Source organism: Hipposideros armiger, unplaced genomic scaffold (genome assembly GCF_001890085.2).
Source record: "Hipposideros armiger isolate ML-2016 unplaced genomic scaffold, ASM189008v1 scaffold_1198, whole genome shotgun sequence".
Lineage (NCBI taxonomy): Eukaryota > Metazoa > Chordata > Mammalia > Chiroptera > Hipposideridae > Hipposideros > Hipposideros armiger.
In genome coordinates, this window is record NW_017732548.1 from 138,449 (window position 1) to 152,388 (window position 13,940).

Sequence of the window (13,940 nt, forward strand, 5' to 3'; positions counted from 1 at the left end):
AGAGTTAAGAACTAATTAAAAATGTCATATATATATATATATATATATATATATATATATATAATTTTTTTAAAGGAGTCAGAATAGCATAAGAATCTCAAGGGTAACAAGGGATGTTTGACCATCAAAATAATAATTGAAAAATATTTTGTACTTCTAACTCTGCAAAGGTGACAGCATACTTTTAAGGATTTAGCAATCTAGCTTGGTTTACTGAATTATAGTTTGATTTACTTTATTTTGTAGTTTATTTCTTTTTTCTCTTCTTTGTTTTTCTCCCTCACTGCCAGATTTGATTGCTCTGTTTTCCCAAGGCTATGTGCATACCTCGTTAATCCAGTTAATCAGCAGAACACTAACTTGCAAGAAACTGAGTCAGCCCTCAGTTATCCAGGCACTGGCAACCAGGCTGCAATTCTGAACTGCCATTTTCTGTCAGATGACATACGAGTCACCCCTAAGACTGGATCTGAGATAACCAGTGCAAAACAAACCAAACCCCAGGGATGTTCTCCCAGACAAATCACATAGCTCACCGCCCTCTTTCTTTGTTCTACTTCTTGTGTACCTAAAAACCTTCTGACCATTCTGAGAAGAAGGTGGCCTTTGAGACAGGAGTCCACCATCTTCCTGGAATGCTGGCGTTTTGAATAACCTGCTTTTCTTTCCACCAACCCTTGTCTCTCGATCTTCGGCTCACGAGCAGCAAGCAGCCAAACCTTGGCTTGGTAACAACTCTATATCTAGTCATCTTCCACAGTAGAAAGTTGATATATAATAAGAAGAAAACTCATCTTTCAGAGTAGGAAGTTAATAAATGCTATCTGAAAAGGAAAAAAAAAAAAGAAATAGCAATAAAATATCTGGAAATGTAGACTACTTGAATTTAAAAAGATGAAAGAGGTTGTGTCTGGAGTGTAGAATTCAAGGGTGATGAGGAATGAAGCAAAAGAATGTTTTCATTATCATCTCTGTCCTATTTACAACTATGTTCATGTATAATTTTAATCAAAAATGTTTAAATGTAAAGGCACATGGAAAAGAATATTCATGCCAGCATTGCTTATTACAGCAACACTAGGAATAATCTAAATTTCTACCAACAAGGAAATGGTTATATAAATCATGACATGTCTATCTGATATATAGTATCCTCTCATCTGAGGTATATAATGCCTATATGAACCCAGAGAACCTCTTAAAAGATACACAAGAAATAGTGGATTCTTAAAGAAGATTCAGACCTACTTGTCACTCATTTAACAAATATTTAATGATCATGCACTATATTACTTTAATTATTTGGCATATGCATGTATTACTTTTAATTTTTTAAAACTTAATATTAAAAAGTTCTTCACAGGGCCAGCTGAGTGGCTCAGGTGGTTAAGAGCGTGAGCTCTAAGCAACTGGGTCACCAGTTCGATTCCTACATGGGCCAGTGAGCTGCGCCCAAACTGAGCTGCCGCTGAGGATCCAACAGGTGGCAGGATGGCTCAGCTGGTGAGAGCACGTGCTCCTAACAACAAGGTTGCCAGTTTGACTCCCGCATGGGATGGTGCGTTATGCCCACCTGCAACTAAGATTGAACACGGCACCTCGAGCTGAGCAGGCAGCCGCATGATGACTGGACTTGGAGCCGAGCTAGCTACGCCCTCCACAACTAAGGATGAAGGACAACAACTTGGCTGATCCCCTTCCCCAATAAAATTAAAAAAGTTCTTCACCATCTGTAACTCCAAAGTCAAACAACCGTGGGGATGCAAAAAATAACTTTGCTCCCACCTTCTAAGTTCTTCTATCTGGGCTAATAATCAAATTAACATGGGACAGATTGACAGAGAAAATGTCCAAATTTCATGAGGAATATTAGTACATACAGGGGTGACATGAGACTCGAAAATAGGAACACTGGGCAGTTGAGGTTTATATGCCTTTTGGACAAAGGAGAAGGGGGGGCAGGGATCTGGGATTTCAAAGGGAAAGCGGGCCATTTCCAGGGAGCTGAGGAAGAGCAAACGTGGTAAACGAGTTTTCGCTGGGCCACTCAGAAGCAATGGGACACAAAACTTGTTCAACACACAGGCTTTGCTGGATTTCGTCCTGTCTGCCATACTTAATTCATATGTGCTAAGGAGACTATGCTAAAGCTCCCTTCTTGAAACAGGTTTTTCTGAGTTCCTTTAGGCAGGTAAGTGGGGAGGGTAAAATGTTCATTCTGAGTCTTTTGTTTCTTAATAACCAGCTTAAAAGGTACATTTTGGGGTAGCAAAACTTTGGTCCCCCTCACAACCTCTTCTCTCACTGCTCAACAAAAACTGCTCTCATCAGGTCAGTGTCTATAGCATTTCTCAAATATCATACGTCCAATTCTAACCCCTAACTTCTCAGGCTTTCTGTTCTCCCTCCCTGCCCCCCACCAAAATACACTTCCTCCTCCCCCAAAACTATTCAGACTCAATGCATTATCCAAATACTGTCCTGGATGGTAAAATAAAATGTCACTAAGTAAAGCAGCACAGGGTTTTAGTTCCCGTGCTATCACACGAAATCTATACCCTGCACCAGACGTGTAAAGAATACTGTTAAACAAAAATCTTAACTCCCGTGGCTTAAAGTCTTTTAAAAAGAATGGGTTTATTAGGCCACTCCTTGCCAAAAAAGACTGGTCTTGAGGCATGGAATCTAAACCACCAGCAGTGCAGCGAGGGAGAAAAGACAGTCATGTCCGCCGTCCGGGGTTTTACAAGTGTTTCCATTCATCAAGTATGGGGGAGAAAGACGTAAGCCCTTCTGAAAGAATTCACATTAGCTGTAGACAGAGGGGAAGGGAGACGGTGCCGCGGGGCTGGTTCTGGAACAAGGTGCATGCAGCACAGTCCTGAACGCTCATGTGGAAACCAGGAGCAGAGGCTCCTGGGAGTCCACAGTGCCTGGCCATTCCCTCTGCTCAGATAATGTTGCAAACAGCCACCTGCAAATTAATAATTCCAACATACACTAAGGCGTGTGAGCGGTCTTTTGTTGGTTTTGCAGTGCAGTTGTTAACTGACTGACCCCTTTTTGTCTCTCCTTCAGCCCTCTGGCCTGCTGTAATTTAATTTCTCTGTATTTTCTCCTTTTCAATACAAAGTTGATGGCTTCCACTCTTTCCTAAGGGCAGTTTTATAAGCCAGGTCACCACTGGACTTGAGAGGTACAGAAGGCTCTGAAGTTCCAGAGAGGTCACACCTCGTTGACACTCTGGAAATCAATGTTGAAAACAAAATATTTTGTATTTTATCTGCCCGATTCCACCCCCCCCAAACACTCACTTTTTTGGTCTCAAAATGGGGTTGTAGCCCCAGGCAAGAGATCTTGGCTTTCATTTTTGCTGAGCTCCCCAACACACTACTGCCTACATAGCACGGCACTATATGAACAGCAGGATTTCAGGGACTCCTTAGTGAAAGAACCAGATGGAAGACTATACACACAAATGCATTTATATTAACAATGCTATTTGATCCTTCCCCCATTTTTTGTCTGATATACATATATATTAGATAGAAAAAATCCAGGATAAGAGGCGGCATTTGCATGGTAACAGGATTTCTGTACCTTGAAAATGCAGCTATTCTACTTTTTCCCATCCGCAGTCATACTTCTGTTACTTTAAATGGAGTTGATTTGGAAAGATCAGTGCAGTCGGAGGATTATAACTTGGGGAAGAACTAAGTAGTGAGAACAAACATTTAAAAAAAGAAAGGTCCTACTGATAGAAAACTTTCTTTGCAAAGAAAAAACAGGAAAGTATATTCAGGTGAGATTATAAGGCAGACCTATTTCTTAACTGAATGGCTCCCTAAGCTTCCATAAGATATCAACTGCTATTTAATATTAGGCAAGATAGCTACCACGGTGCGCTTACATTTTAGAAAATTTCCAAGGTATTTTTCACTGTGGAACAACATATTTAACACTGAAAGGCACAGGCTCTCCAGGCCAATTAAACAATGTGTTGTTTATCTCTAGGAGAATAAACAAAATTGTTAACAAGTAAGGGATATGAATAATGAAAGCTTCTTATTTTGTATAGTTATTTTAGATGCCAGATTCAAGCAAATTACATGGTAAAAATAAGAAATCATATCTAATTGTTTAGTGTCAATAACTATTACATAAATCAATAAGTTAAATATCCCAAAAGTCAAGTGGACAATCAAATTCTTTCTATTAATGACTAATTATAATAGAATCTATCATGAGGCAGATAAGCCACAGATAATATCATGTATACCCAGCTCGAACAGTTTGCTCTTCCATCTTCTATTCCCTTTTCTCCAAAGCAAAACAATATCTCAGTAACTGCTGATAGTCCTGTCCTGAGGAATTCACCTCTGCCACCAGATGCTCAAATGTTGCGTTCATTTCAAGGCTCAGACCTGGGCATTTGTCTTTATACTCTCCTCCCTGTTCACTTTCAAAAGGATGCCTTCAATTACCATCTATATGAAGATGACTCAAATTTCTGTCCCCAGCCTAAAATCCCTCTGAGTCCCAGACCTGGAGACTTCACTGGCAAGACCATTCTCCATGTTATGGGGGCAGTATTAAAGGGTGCTCAATGTGTCTGGGAAGTTCTTCTGGCGGTCACAAGCCCTATAGAACACCAGGTATGTGCAGCTAGTAATGGGGCTGTTCCCTTGGTGGTCCTAGCTCTAAATCCCAGGGGGAAAGACCTGTACCGTCTCCATCTGCCCTGAGACCTCAGTCACTGTTTACTATGGAACAGTAACCTCAGGAACCTATGGAGCCTTCCCAGTGATCTAAGTGAATGAACCAGGTCCTCTTGAGTATTTCCACTTGCAAAAGTCCCTTAGATAGGATCCTAACTTAACCTAAATTCTTTCATGTGATAATGTAATAAACACTGAGAAACTAGGTGACTGGCACTGTGGCTGCAAATGTGAACCTGTCTTTATGAACTGTGTAGTATAACTGAAGACGGGCATCAAAGAATCAAAATACCGCACAAGTAAATTTGAATTTGAATTTGAAGGGGTACGATACAGACTCAACAACAATTTGTGCCCTTTTCCGTTAGTAGGTTAAACTTCAATAAAATGTTTTAAACGTTTTGCATCCAATGGACACTAACACCAATAATTACGGAATCCACAAACCAGTGGGAGCCTTAAAAATCAGTTTGTCCGTTGTCCTCCTTTTATATAGATGAGGACACCAGTCTCAGGAAAGTTACATAAATTGCTTTTTTAGGAATTAACTATTGGGTTGTCGGAAAAGTCATGAAGCATTTTTTGCAATGAAAAACATAGAAAACAATACGTCATGACTTTTCCGACAACCCAATACAAGCAAGCATATCTCGGAGATATTGCAGGTTTGGTTCCGGACTACCACAATAAACTTAGTATCACAATAAAATAAGTTGTAATCTTTTTGCTGATAGACTGCCTTGCCTGCAATTTGTGAAAAAAAAGCAACAAGCAACATCTGTGGAGTGCAATAAAGTGAGGTTCCAAATGAATAAGTAGTCTGTTGTTAGGCTACTAATCACTCTATGATTTGACCCTGTCTTAATTCTCTGCCCACCTGACTCTCTCCACCTTTATTCAATACTTTTTAGCATATTATTTGCTAATAATCCCCCACATACATTCACCTATAAAAATCTGCCGAAGGCCCAATTCAAAAGCCCATGAAGCTTTCCTCCACTGGCTTCATCCAAGTAACTCTTCTCTGCATCCCATGGGCCTTCACCATAATTTACCCTAAACTGTGTGTACATTTTATCCCTTATAATTAAGCATGTGCTCCTTAAAGGTAGAAAAGAAATGTCTCACCTTATCACCACTAACATGGTGCCTCAGGATTGCTTGATGAATAACGAACAACCGGTACCAGGGCAACCGAAGAGAATAATCCCACTTGAGGACCACTGGCCTACACCAATGCCTCTGAACACTCGAAACTCCTGAAGAAAAGCAAAGCTTCATGCTGGAGTCAGGAAATCTACCCTTAACACATTAAGCACCAAGCCTGTTTTGTCTTCCTTTCGGTTTAGCCCGTGATATCCGATTTCACCGATATGCTTTCTCTTCAGTCAGTTGTCTGTGGTTCGTGTTCCAGTGCAGTTTAAAAAAATTTTTTTTACCCGTAACAGTGACAATGTCAGTAGAAGAAACGTGTGAAAGCGATTCAAGTGAAATTAGTTTTCCTAATAGAAGAATATAATTTTTTAAATTGTATATCGTCAGTCACCGGTGACTGATGCGGTCCAAACGGAAAGTATGGTGTCAGTCACCGGTGACTGACATGGCACTTAACGTGTTAAGTTACAAACACTCACATAGCACTTAGACCCTAACAGGCACTGTTCTAAGTACCTGATAAATATTAACTCATTTAATTCCCATAACAACCTTATAGAGGAGAAACTAATTCATTTTGCAGATGAAGAAAAAGAAGCATACAAAAATCAAATAATTTGCCCAAACTCAATGAGTCAGGATTTGAAGCCTGGATCCAAACATCCATGCTCTTACCACTAAGCTATGTATGCGGCCTCAAAACCTGATTGCCTATTAAATGACAAGACAGAATTCAGAATAATAAAATCACCTATTCGAAAAAAATCACAAGATTACTAGTGACTTTTTCCTAAAAGTTGATTTAAAAGGTGCTGAGGACTCCCAAGTAACAGTTGTCATAGATGCCAACCCTCCCCCCAAAAAAGTATGTAGAGGTACTTAATTATTTTAATTCACAAAATAGTACCGTATGACACCTGGGCTTTTACAACGCAGCTCCTATTAGCACTTCCTGCTTCCTTTAGAAACACATTATTACTATGCTTTCTGTCAGCCTCTCAAATGATACAGTCTTCCTGTCTGTTCTACCAAATCTTTAAATAGCTTCTGTCTGGTCGTGAGGCTTGGGCCTAACACAAATGTCACATCTGGCCTCTTGAACAATTTCATCAGCCTCACCTCGGAGCCATTCTTATGTTAAAGGTCAAGAAAGGATGCCCTGTAATGTAGCCAATCCACCCTCACCCGCAAGTAATGCTTGCTGCAAAATAGATCCAATGTGCTACACGAGACAGGTGACAGCTGGGAACACGAGATAGATGACAGCTGCAAGCTGAATGTGAGGGTAATCGGGGTAATCACTAGCCCAATGAGTAGAACTCTGAAACTCTGTAAAAGGACATACGACATACAATCTCCAATAATATGACACTGCTTTCAATGGTGGGTAGCAAAAGCAAGAAGCAGACAGGCCATGCTGAGTTGCTCCTTTCCACCAATGATGTCAGGCAGCTGCGAGGCATAGGCAGGGGTGAGAAGAATGTTTTTTTCATCATGGGAAAAGGAGCAACTTGGCCATGCTTTATTCACTAGTCAGTGCCAAACATGCAGAGACCAAGAGAGTACACAAAATCATTTCTAAATATTAAACCCCATGTGATACAAAATTTTACACCAAAAAGGATTTTTAAACTTGAGACATTTTACCTCTTAAAACAGAGTGGCTAACTATTGTCTAAGCACCAAATCAAGCCAGGAGGCTGCTTTTGTACAGCCCGTGGAACTAAAAATGTTTTGTTTTTTGTTGTTGTTGATTTTTAATTTTATTGGGGAACAGTGTGTTTTTCCAGGACCCATCAGCTCCACGTCAAGTAGTTGTTTCAATCAATCTAGTTGTGGAGGGCGCAACTCAGTGGCCCATGTGGGGATCGAACTGGCAACCTTGGTGTTATGAGCACTGTGCTCTAACCAACTGACCTAACCAACCGCCTTGTTTTTTTTTTTTTATATTGTTAAAGAGCTGTGGCGAACAAAGCCTAAAATATTTACAATATGATCCCTTACAGCAGCGGTTTCCAACCTTTCACAGGGATCGCCTAAGACCATAGGAAAACACATATTTTCGATGGTCTTAGGAACCGAGACACCGTTCCTCTACCCGCCTCCAGGCCCACATGCTGATATGCCCACATACGAGTATCCGGCGACCCCTGTGAACAGGTCATTAGACCCCCAAAAGGGTCGCGACCCACAGGTTGAGAACCGCTGCCTTACAGGAAAAGTTTGCAGAGCCCTATGTTAAAATATGTAAAGAAACAGCTGAGGTTTAGTTAATCCATCAGTGATTCATTATTAATTTTTCAAAAAAAAATCCCTGGAGTTCAGCATCATTCACCAGCCAAGGGATGAGCTGTATTACAAGTCTAGCTAGACCTAACTACTGATGTCCACTCTCAGTCCTCTGGCTCTCATTTTCTACTCACTTTGGTTAGAAACCAGAAAACTCTTTGGTAGGGGATACACAGTGAAACTGGCTTTATTAGATTTCAGGACAACCTACAGATTATTCATAGAAACCACCTATATTGTCTCCCCAAAGCCATTCAGCAAGCAGACTATGCTGCTTTGCATTTTTATAAGACACCTATTACTTATCACTTCTATACTAACAACCACCACGCTTAACACTTTACATAATTTCACTTAGTTTCTTCCCTCCCATGGAATTTTACATGCATAAGGGTTGTTGTTTTTTTTTTATTTCATTTTGTTCACTAATGAATCCCAAAAGCTTAGGACAGTGAGTGTCTGGCACTTTGTAGGTGCTCAATTAAATTTCAAGTATCTTAAATTATTTTTAATTATTTAATTAATAATTTAATTATTATTGAGCACTATCATAACTCAGATGGGAAAACTGAGGCACAGTAAGATTGAATGACTTAAGCCATTCGGTAGTGTCAAAGCTGCAGCCTGAAATCAGGCAGCCTAACTCTAAGTGAAGCGCTACACAGCTGCCTTAGTGCCTTCCATGCAGGAATGTCCCTTCCATACAGAAATGTCCCATCTGCATGTCTAACTTTTGTTGAATTGACTATTCAGGTATGACTACAATTGTTCCAATATAGCAACTAGCAGAGCTAGTTTTAAATTCCTTATTCTCAGATGGACGACCCCTGTGCTACCGGAAACATACACATAACTCAGCACATACTCATCCTGACGAAAGTGCCACTTTTCTAAGGGTGCAATGATGTCATTTTGTCACAGGTTTTAAAGTTTTTGCAAAAACAAAATATAAGTGCAAAACTCTGTAACAGTTAAGTCCTTTTCATTTTTAAATAAAAAAACTGCTTTGCTACTTAATACTTTGTGTATAACCAAGTTCTGCAAGTTGGAAATTGGGGGGGGGGGGGGATCAAAACAAAGTCCAAAGAAGAAAAATGGTGGGGACAGCTACAAGCAGAGAAAAACCTGCCAGAGTGATACTAAAGCAAAAATCATGAGCTGTGCACACAGTATGTGCTCAATAAATGCTTTTGGAAGAAATGAAAACTGAGACAAGCCCTAGTTGGGTTTTAAAAACCTCCTCGGTTTCTATACTAGGAAGAGCTATTGGCAAAGGAGAAGCAAGGAGTACCAGTCTGGAAAATGGTATCTTCAGAGGGAATGAAAACCTTGAACTCAGGTGACTCACATGGTGAAACAGCATAAAGGAAAATAAGAACCCAAAAATCATAATAAGTAGCATCTCCAAGAGACGGAACCTCAAGCCATATACAGTCTTTTGACCAAACCAAGGAAATGAGAAACTGAATGGCAGTGTCCATCACACTGCCATCTTCAAACTACCTCCAGTAAGGATCCCCAAAACTACCCTCGACCAAAAAAAACAAAAAGCTAACACAGACACAAACGGTCAAAGAGGCCACTTAAGCAAAGAGTAACAGCAGCTTCCAACTTAGCAGCCCTCGGCGTTAAGATTCTGTCCGGAATAAGCTTGTCACAAGGATCCGGGGACCTGTAAAAAGTGCAGATCGCTTAGCCCCTCCCCGGCCCAACAGATTCAAACTCTGGAGGCGGGGCCAGAGATCCGAATAGTTTAGCCACACCTTTAGACGACTCATGTCCGCTCAAGTTCGAGAACTACCATCTTAGTTGGGACTGGTGAAAGAAAAGGCTAGGAAGCTACCCAGAAAGGATGTCAATGGGGGTCAGGGAGGGGATAACACACCACATCCCTGGGCAGGTACTAACTCTGCTCGCCCGCCGACTGCAGGGCGGAAACAGGAGACCTGAGGTTTGAAATGATCCCCCGCAACCCCGAGACTGGGGAGACCCCTGCCCTGGCCGCTGCCCTCGCGGCAACCCCCTTGGAGGTCCATCTTTACCAACGCGAGCAGCGCAGCAGGTTCTCCAGCCTGTCGAGCGCGGCGCGGCTGTGGGCCCAGGCCCCGCCACTCGCCGGCTCCATGGCGGGTGCGGGGCGAGGCTCGTTCCCGGATCGGACCCTCGGCTGACGGTTCCCCGGCATCGCCCAGCCTTCGCGGGAAAGGCTCCTCGGAGAGCGGGCGACAGAGTGGGCTCAGACAACGACCGAGACGCCGCAGGCCTGCAACCCGACCCCCAGCCCCGGGTCCCAGTGATTCCCGCGTCTCCGGCGGCAGGACGCCTGGGGGGCGGGGCTCGGGGGGGGGCGGGGCAGGGCCAATGAAACGCGCCCAAAGCCCCAGCGCGCGGGACCGGGAGGGGTGGAGCCGCAAGTGCCCGCCCATAGTCCGGTAGGCGGGGCCTCTGAAAGGTGTGCGGTGGGGGAACGCGTCCAAAAAACGCCCCCTTATTCCCAGATAAAAGCCGGACCGAAAACATAAGTCCTTGCTTTCCTGGAACAAAGTCGGGACCTTCAGCCCAGCTTAACCAATGAAAAGTCACAAACCGAGGAGTGCTGTTTTGACTACTGTTGAGCTTAGAAAAGTTTCGCTTGTGACACTGAAAGTGGCACACTCTTTATTCCTAAGAAAGTAATTTTTCCTCCCCCACCCCAGCTTTTTCTCTTGTAAAGAGCGTGTCTATCCTCAAGAGGTTCTTTTATTGATCGCCATACTTTATAGATAACATCTGTTGAGCTCCCCTTCACTCTCCCACATCAATCCACTGCTAAATACTTGATTTTTTTCCCCTGAACTTACTCTCAAATCTACCCACTTCCCTTTATAGTCACTCCACAACACCCAGCTGTCTATTCGTCACATGGATTGTTCCCATAGCTTTCCAGCTGGTATCCCTGTGTCCACCCAAGTCCCCTCCAGTCTTTCAGGCTGCACGATAGCCGTGGGAAACATTTCCAAATAAATATTTGGTTAATAGAAGCAGAATGAGTGAAACTAAATAAGATCATACAATATTTTGACTAACCAATGATAGCACACTAAACTAACCAAATATATATATTTAAACTCAGAGATAGCCAAGAAGTTAAACCTTGATTATTAATTCATTTAAGTCATTGCTTACTCTTTGCAAAGCCTCAGAGAAATCAAACTCTAGAAAATTTAAAATGTTAAACTTGGAGAGATGCTATGATGTGTAATGGAGTAAATTGAGAATTTCAGGAACCACAGAGTCCCACTTCTAATTGCACTTTCTCCACTAAATATTATAATTGTTTGATTTAAAGACTGAGGCTTGGCTTTACTGGAGATGGGATGTGTGTGTTTGAACCAACCTTCATTCTCAGCCCTGGATCCTGAATTTGAAGAGCCATTTCTTTCTCCTGCGTACATACATGTGTGCAGGTAAAAGACGGGCAGCCTATCCAGGATAAGGCACATCTCCAATGTGTAAAATCCTGGAACTCTGGTCCCAGAGAAAAACTTCCCGGGGGAAATCGAGTCCGTCTACGGGGTCTTGGTAAAGCCATAGCTTAGGATATTAACAATGTCCTCTCTCCACTTTACAAAGGGCTTAATGGTATGTTATTGCCCTTTTTGTTTCCTTGCAAGGCCCTCCTGGGTTAATCAAAGTTTAGTTTTGTTGCTCCATTTCAATCCTGCTCTTCCAATTAAACAATATTTCCAAGTACCTTAGGCTCTTTCCCAATAGTTCATCCTACTCCAGTGTAGGACATACAGATTGGCTTGCTTTCGTGTGTCTACACATCCTTCTCTCTCCATGCCCTCTATCTCATTGCTTTGATTACAATACCCCCAAGGCATCTGTGGCCTGGTTCTCTTTCCTAATCTTCAGGCTCAACATAATGGTTTGTTGGAAACAGTCTAAATGCTACTTCTCCCCTCCCCCACTTCTGTTGTGAAATGTTTTGCAAAGTAGTAAATCTTCCTCATATTTACTTAGATAAACGTATATTACAAGCAAAATGGGACAAACATAAAACACAGATTCTCCTCCCACGAAATGTGAAGCTTTCTCACAAAGTTCAACATGCACACAATTCTTCTCTTTTAATTATGATGTAATACAAGGGGATCGACCACTTGGACTCTTTTTGAGTACATTGTCTTTGTCAGATGTAAACTTTGCAAGGATCTCTTGCCAGAAACCTAGAGTTCCCCCAAAAAACTTCAGCTTGAAAATAATTGATAAAGAGCAATCAAATGTAGTAACTGATGGAGTGGAACAAACCTCCACAGCATCTAGGAGTGTGGTGACTGCTCTCTACATTTGACTGAGCTAGCCATTCTATGTGACAACGCCATTGGCTTCAGTTAAAATCAAGCTCTGCTATTTTTTTTCTGAAAGCCAGTGTGGCATAATGATTAAATACATAGAGCTCTGGCGTCAAGGAGAGCTGGATTATAAACCAAGCCCTGCTGTTTCCTATGACTGCGTCCATAGGTCTGTTGTTTATCTTGGAACTTAGTTTCATCTTTTGTAAATTTAGGATTATTGTATACCAACCTCCTCCTCTTAGGGCTGTTGTGAAAGGAATGACAAATTATGAAACTATCCTAAATATACAGCACAACAGTGGAAATCCCTTCACAATGGATTATTCTGAACTTTAATACATACATTAAAGCTTAACTCACAATAAACGCTCAATACCTTTTCCCATTTTTAGTGCTGGTTTTAGCACTGCTGAATTGCATTAAGCCAGGTTTATTTGCTTTAAAATTCTTTTAATAAAGAGCACGTGTTCTGAGCAGGAAAGAGCCACCTGTTCTGTAACTATTGGAGCAGACATACTTGCTGTAGCAATTCCTTTGCAAATATGATGCAATAACTCTGAAAGGAAGCTTGAATTCTGTTTAATGATCATAATCTCTTTTTAATATCATCTCAAATAAAATACTTCCTGGATTCCTAACACCATCATTGGCACAATGTTACGACCTGATAATGCAAATCTTTATAGATTTTGTTCAAATAATTTGGAGACTTTTTATGTATAACATTTTGTTCCTCCTTTAAGAGCAAAAAAACCCTCGGCAACTAAAAACAGTAATTTTGTCCTGTGTGCTATAGACCGCTTATATGAAACAAAATAAGAGTAGGGCCAAACTAATCAGTACCCACCACCTATGGATGCCACAGTGATGAATGTGGATCCCTTCTTAATCAGTACAGTTGTGCATGTATGTATTGACGAGTTATTGGCAGCAATGGACTGTACTGAAATGTTTTGACAGGCTGCAGTCTCTTTGACTTGCACATAAAGACAGTCTCAATGTCATGTAGACCTTGGCATTTACTGGAAAAATTACCCAAGTTCTAGAAACATCTAGATACTTTGAGATGGTTTTTGAAAGGATGTTAACTCCATTCTTGTGGGCACCTGCCAAATTTCTGTCACAGGATTAAAAGTATCCAATCTAAGGATATAGTTACATTAATATGTCCCTACAGCAGTGGCTTTAATGTTTTTGGTATCTTCTGTATTTCCTGGTCATTTATCAAATTCAGTCTGACACAGATATTTCACTGGTCGTTGTTTTTTGTTCAGAGGACTTCAGAGTTCAGCCCATTCTGCTGCCTTTTATTGCTTGCTATTTTTAAGGAGACACCTCAGTAGAAACCCCCTTTTTCTGTACAGTGTAATTACTGAAGCACATAAAGTGGTTATAGCAGGAATTTATCACTTTCAGGTGAAACTACTTCCAGCCAAAT

General features: G+C 41.4%; 1 protein-coding gene across 1 annotated transcript in view; it reads right to left on the reverse strand.

The window, feature by feature from the left end:
- The window catches only part of BARD1 (BRCA1 associated RING domain 1), a 100,336-nt gene extending 89,852 nt beyond the window's left edge, over positions 1-10,484 (reverse strand). The window contains 1 exon segment of the mRNA XM_019632932.1: positions 10,205-10,484. Within this exon segment, the coding sequence (XP_019488477.1) occupies positions 10,205-10,347 (143 nt within the window). The 5' untranslated portion in view covers positions 10,348-10,484.
- Positions 10,485-13,940: the final 3,456 nt, after the last annotated feature.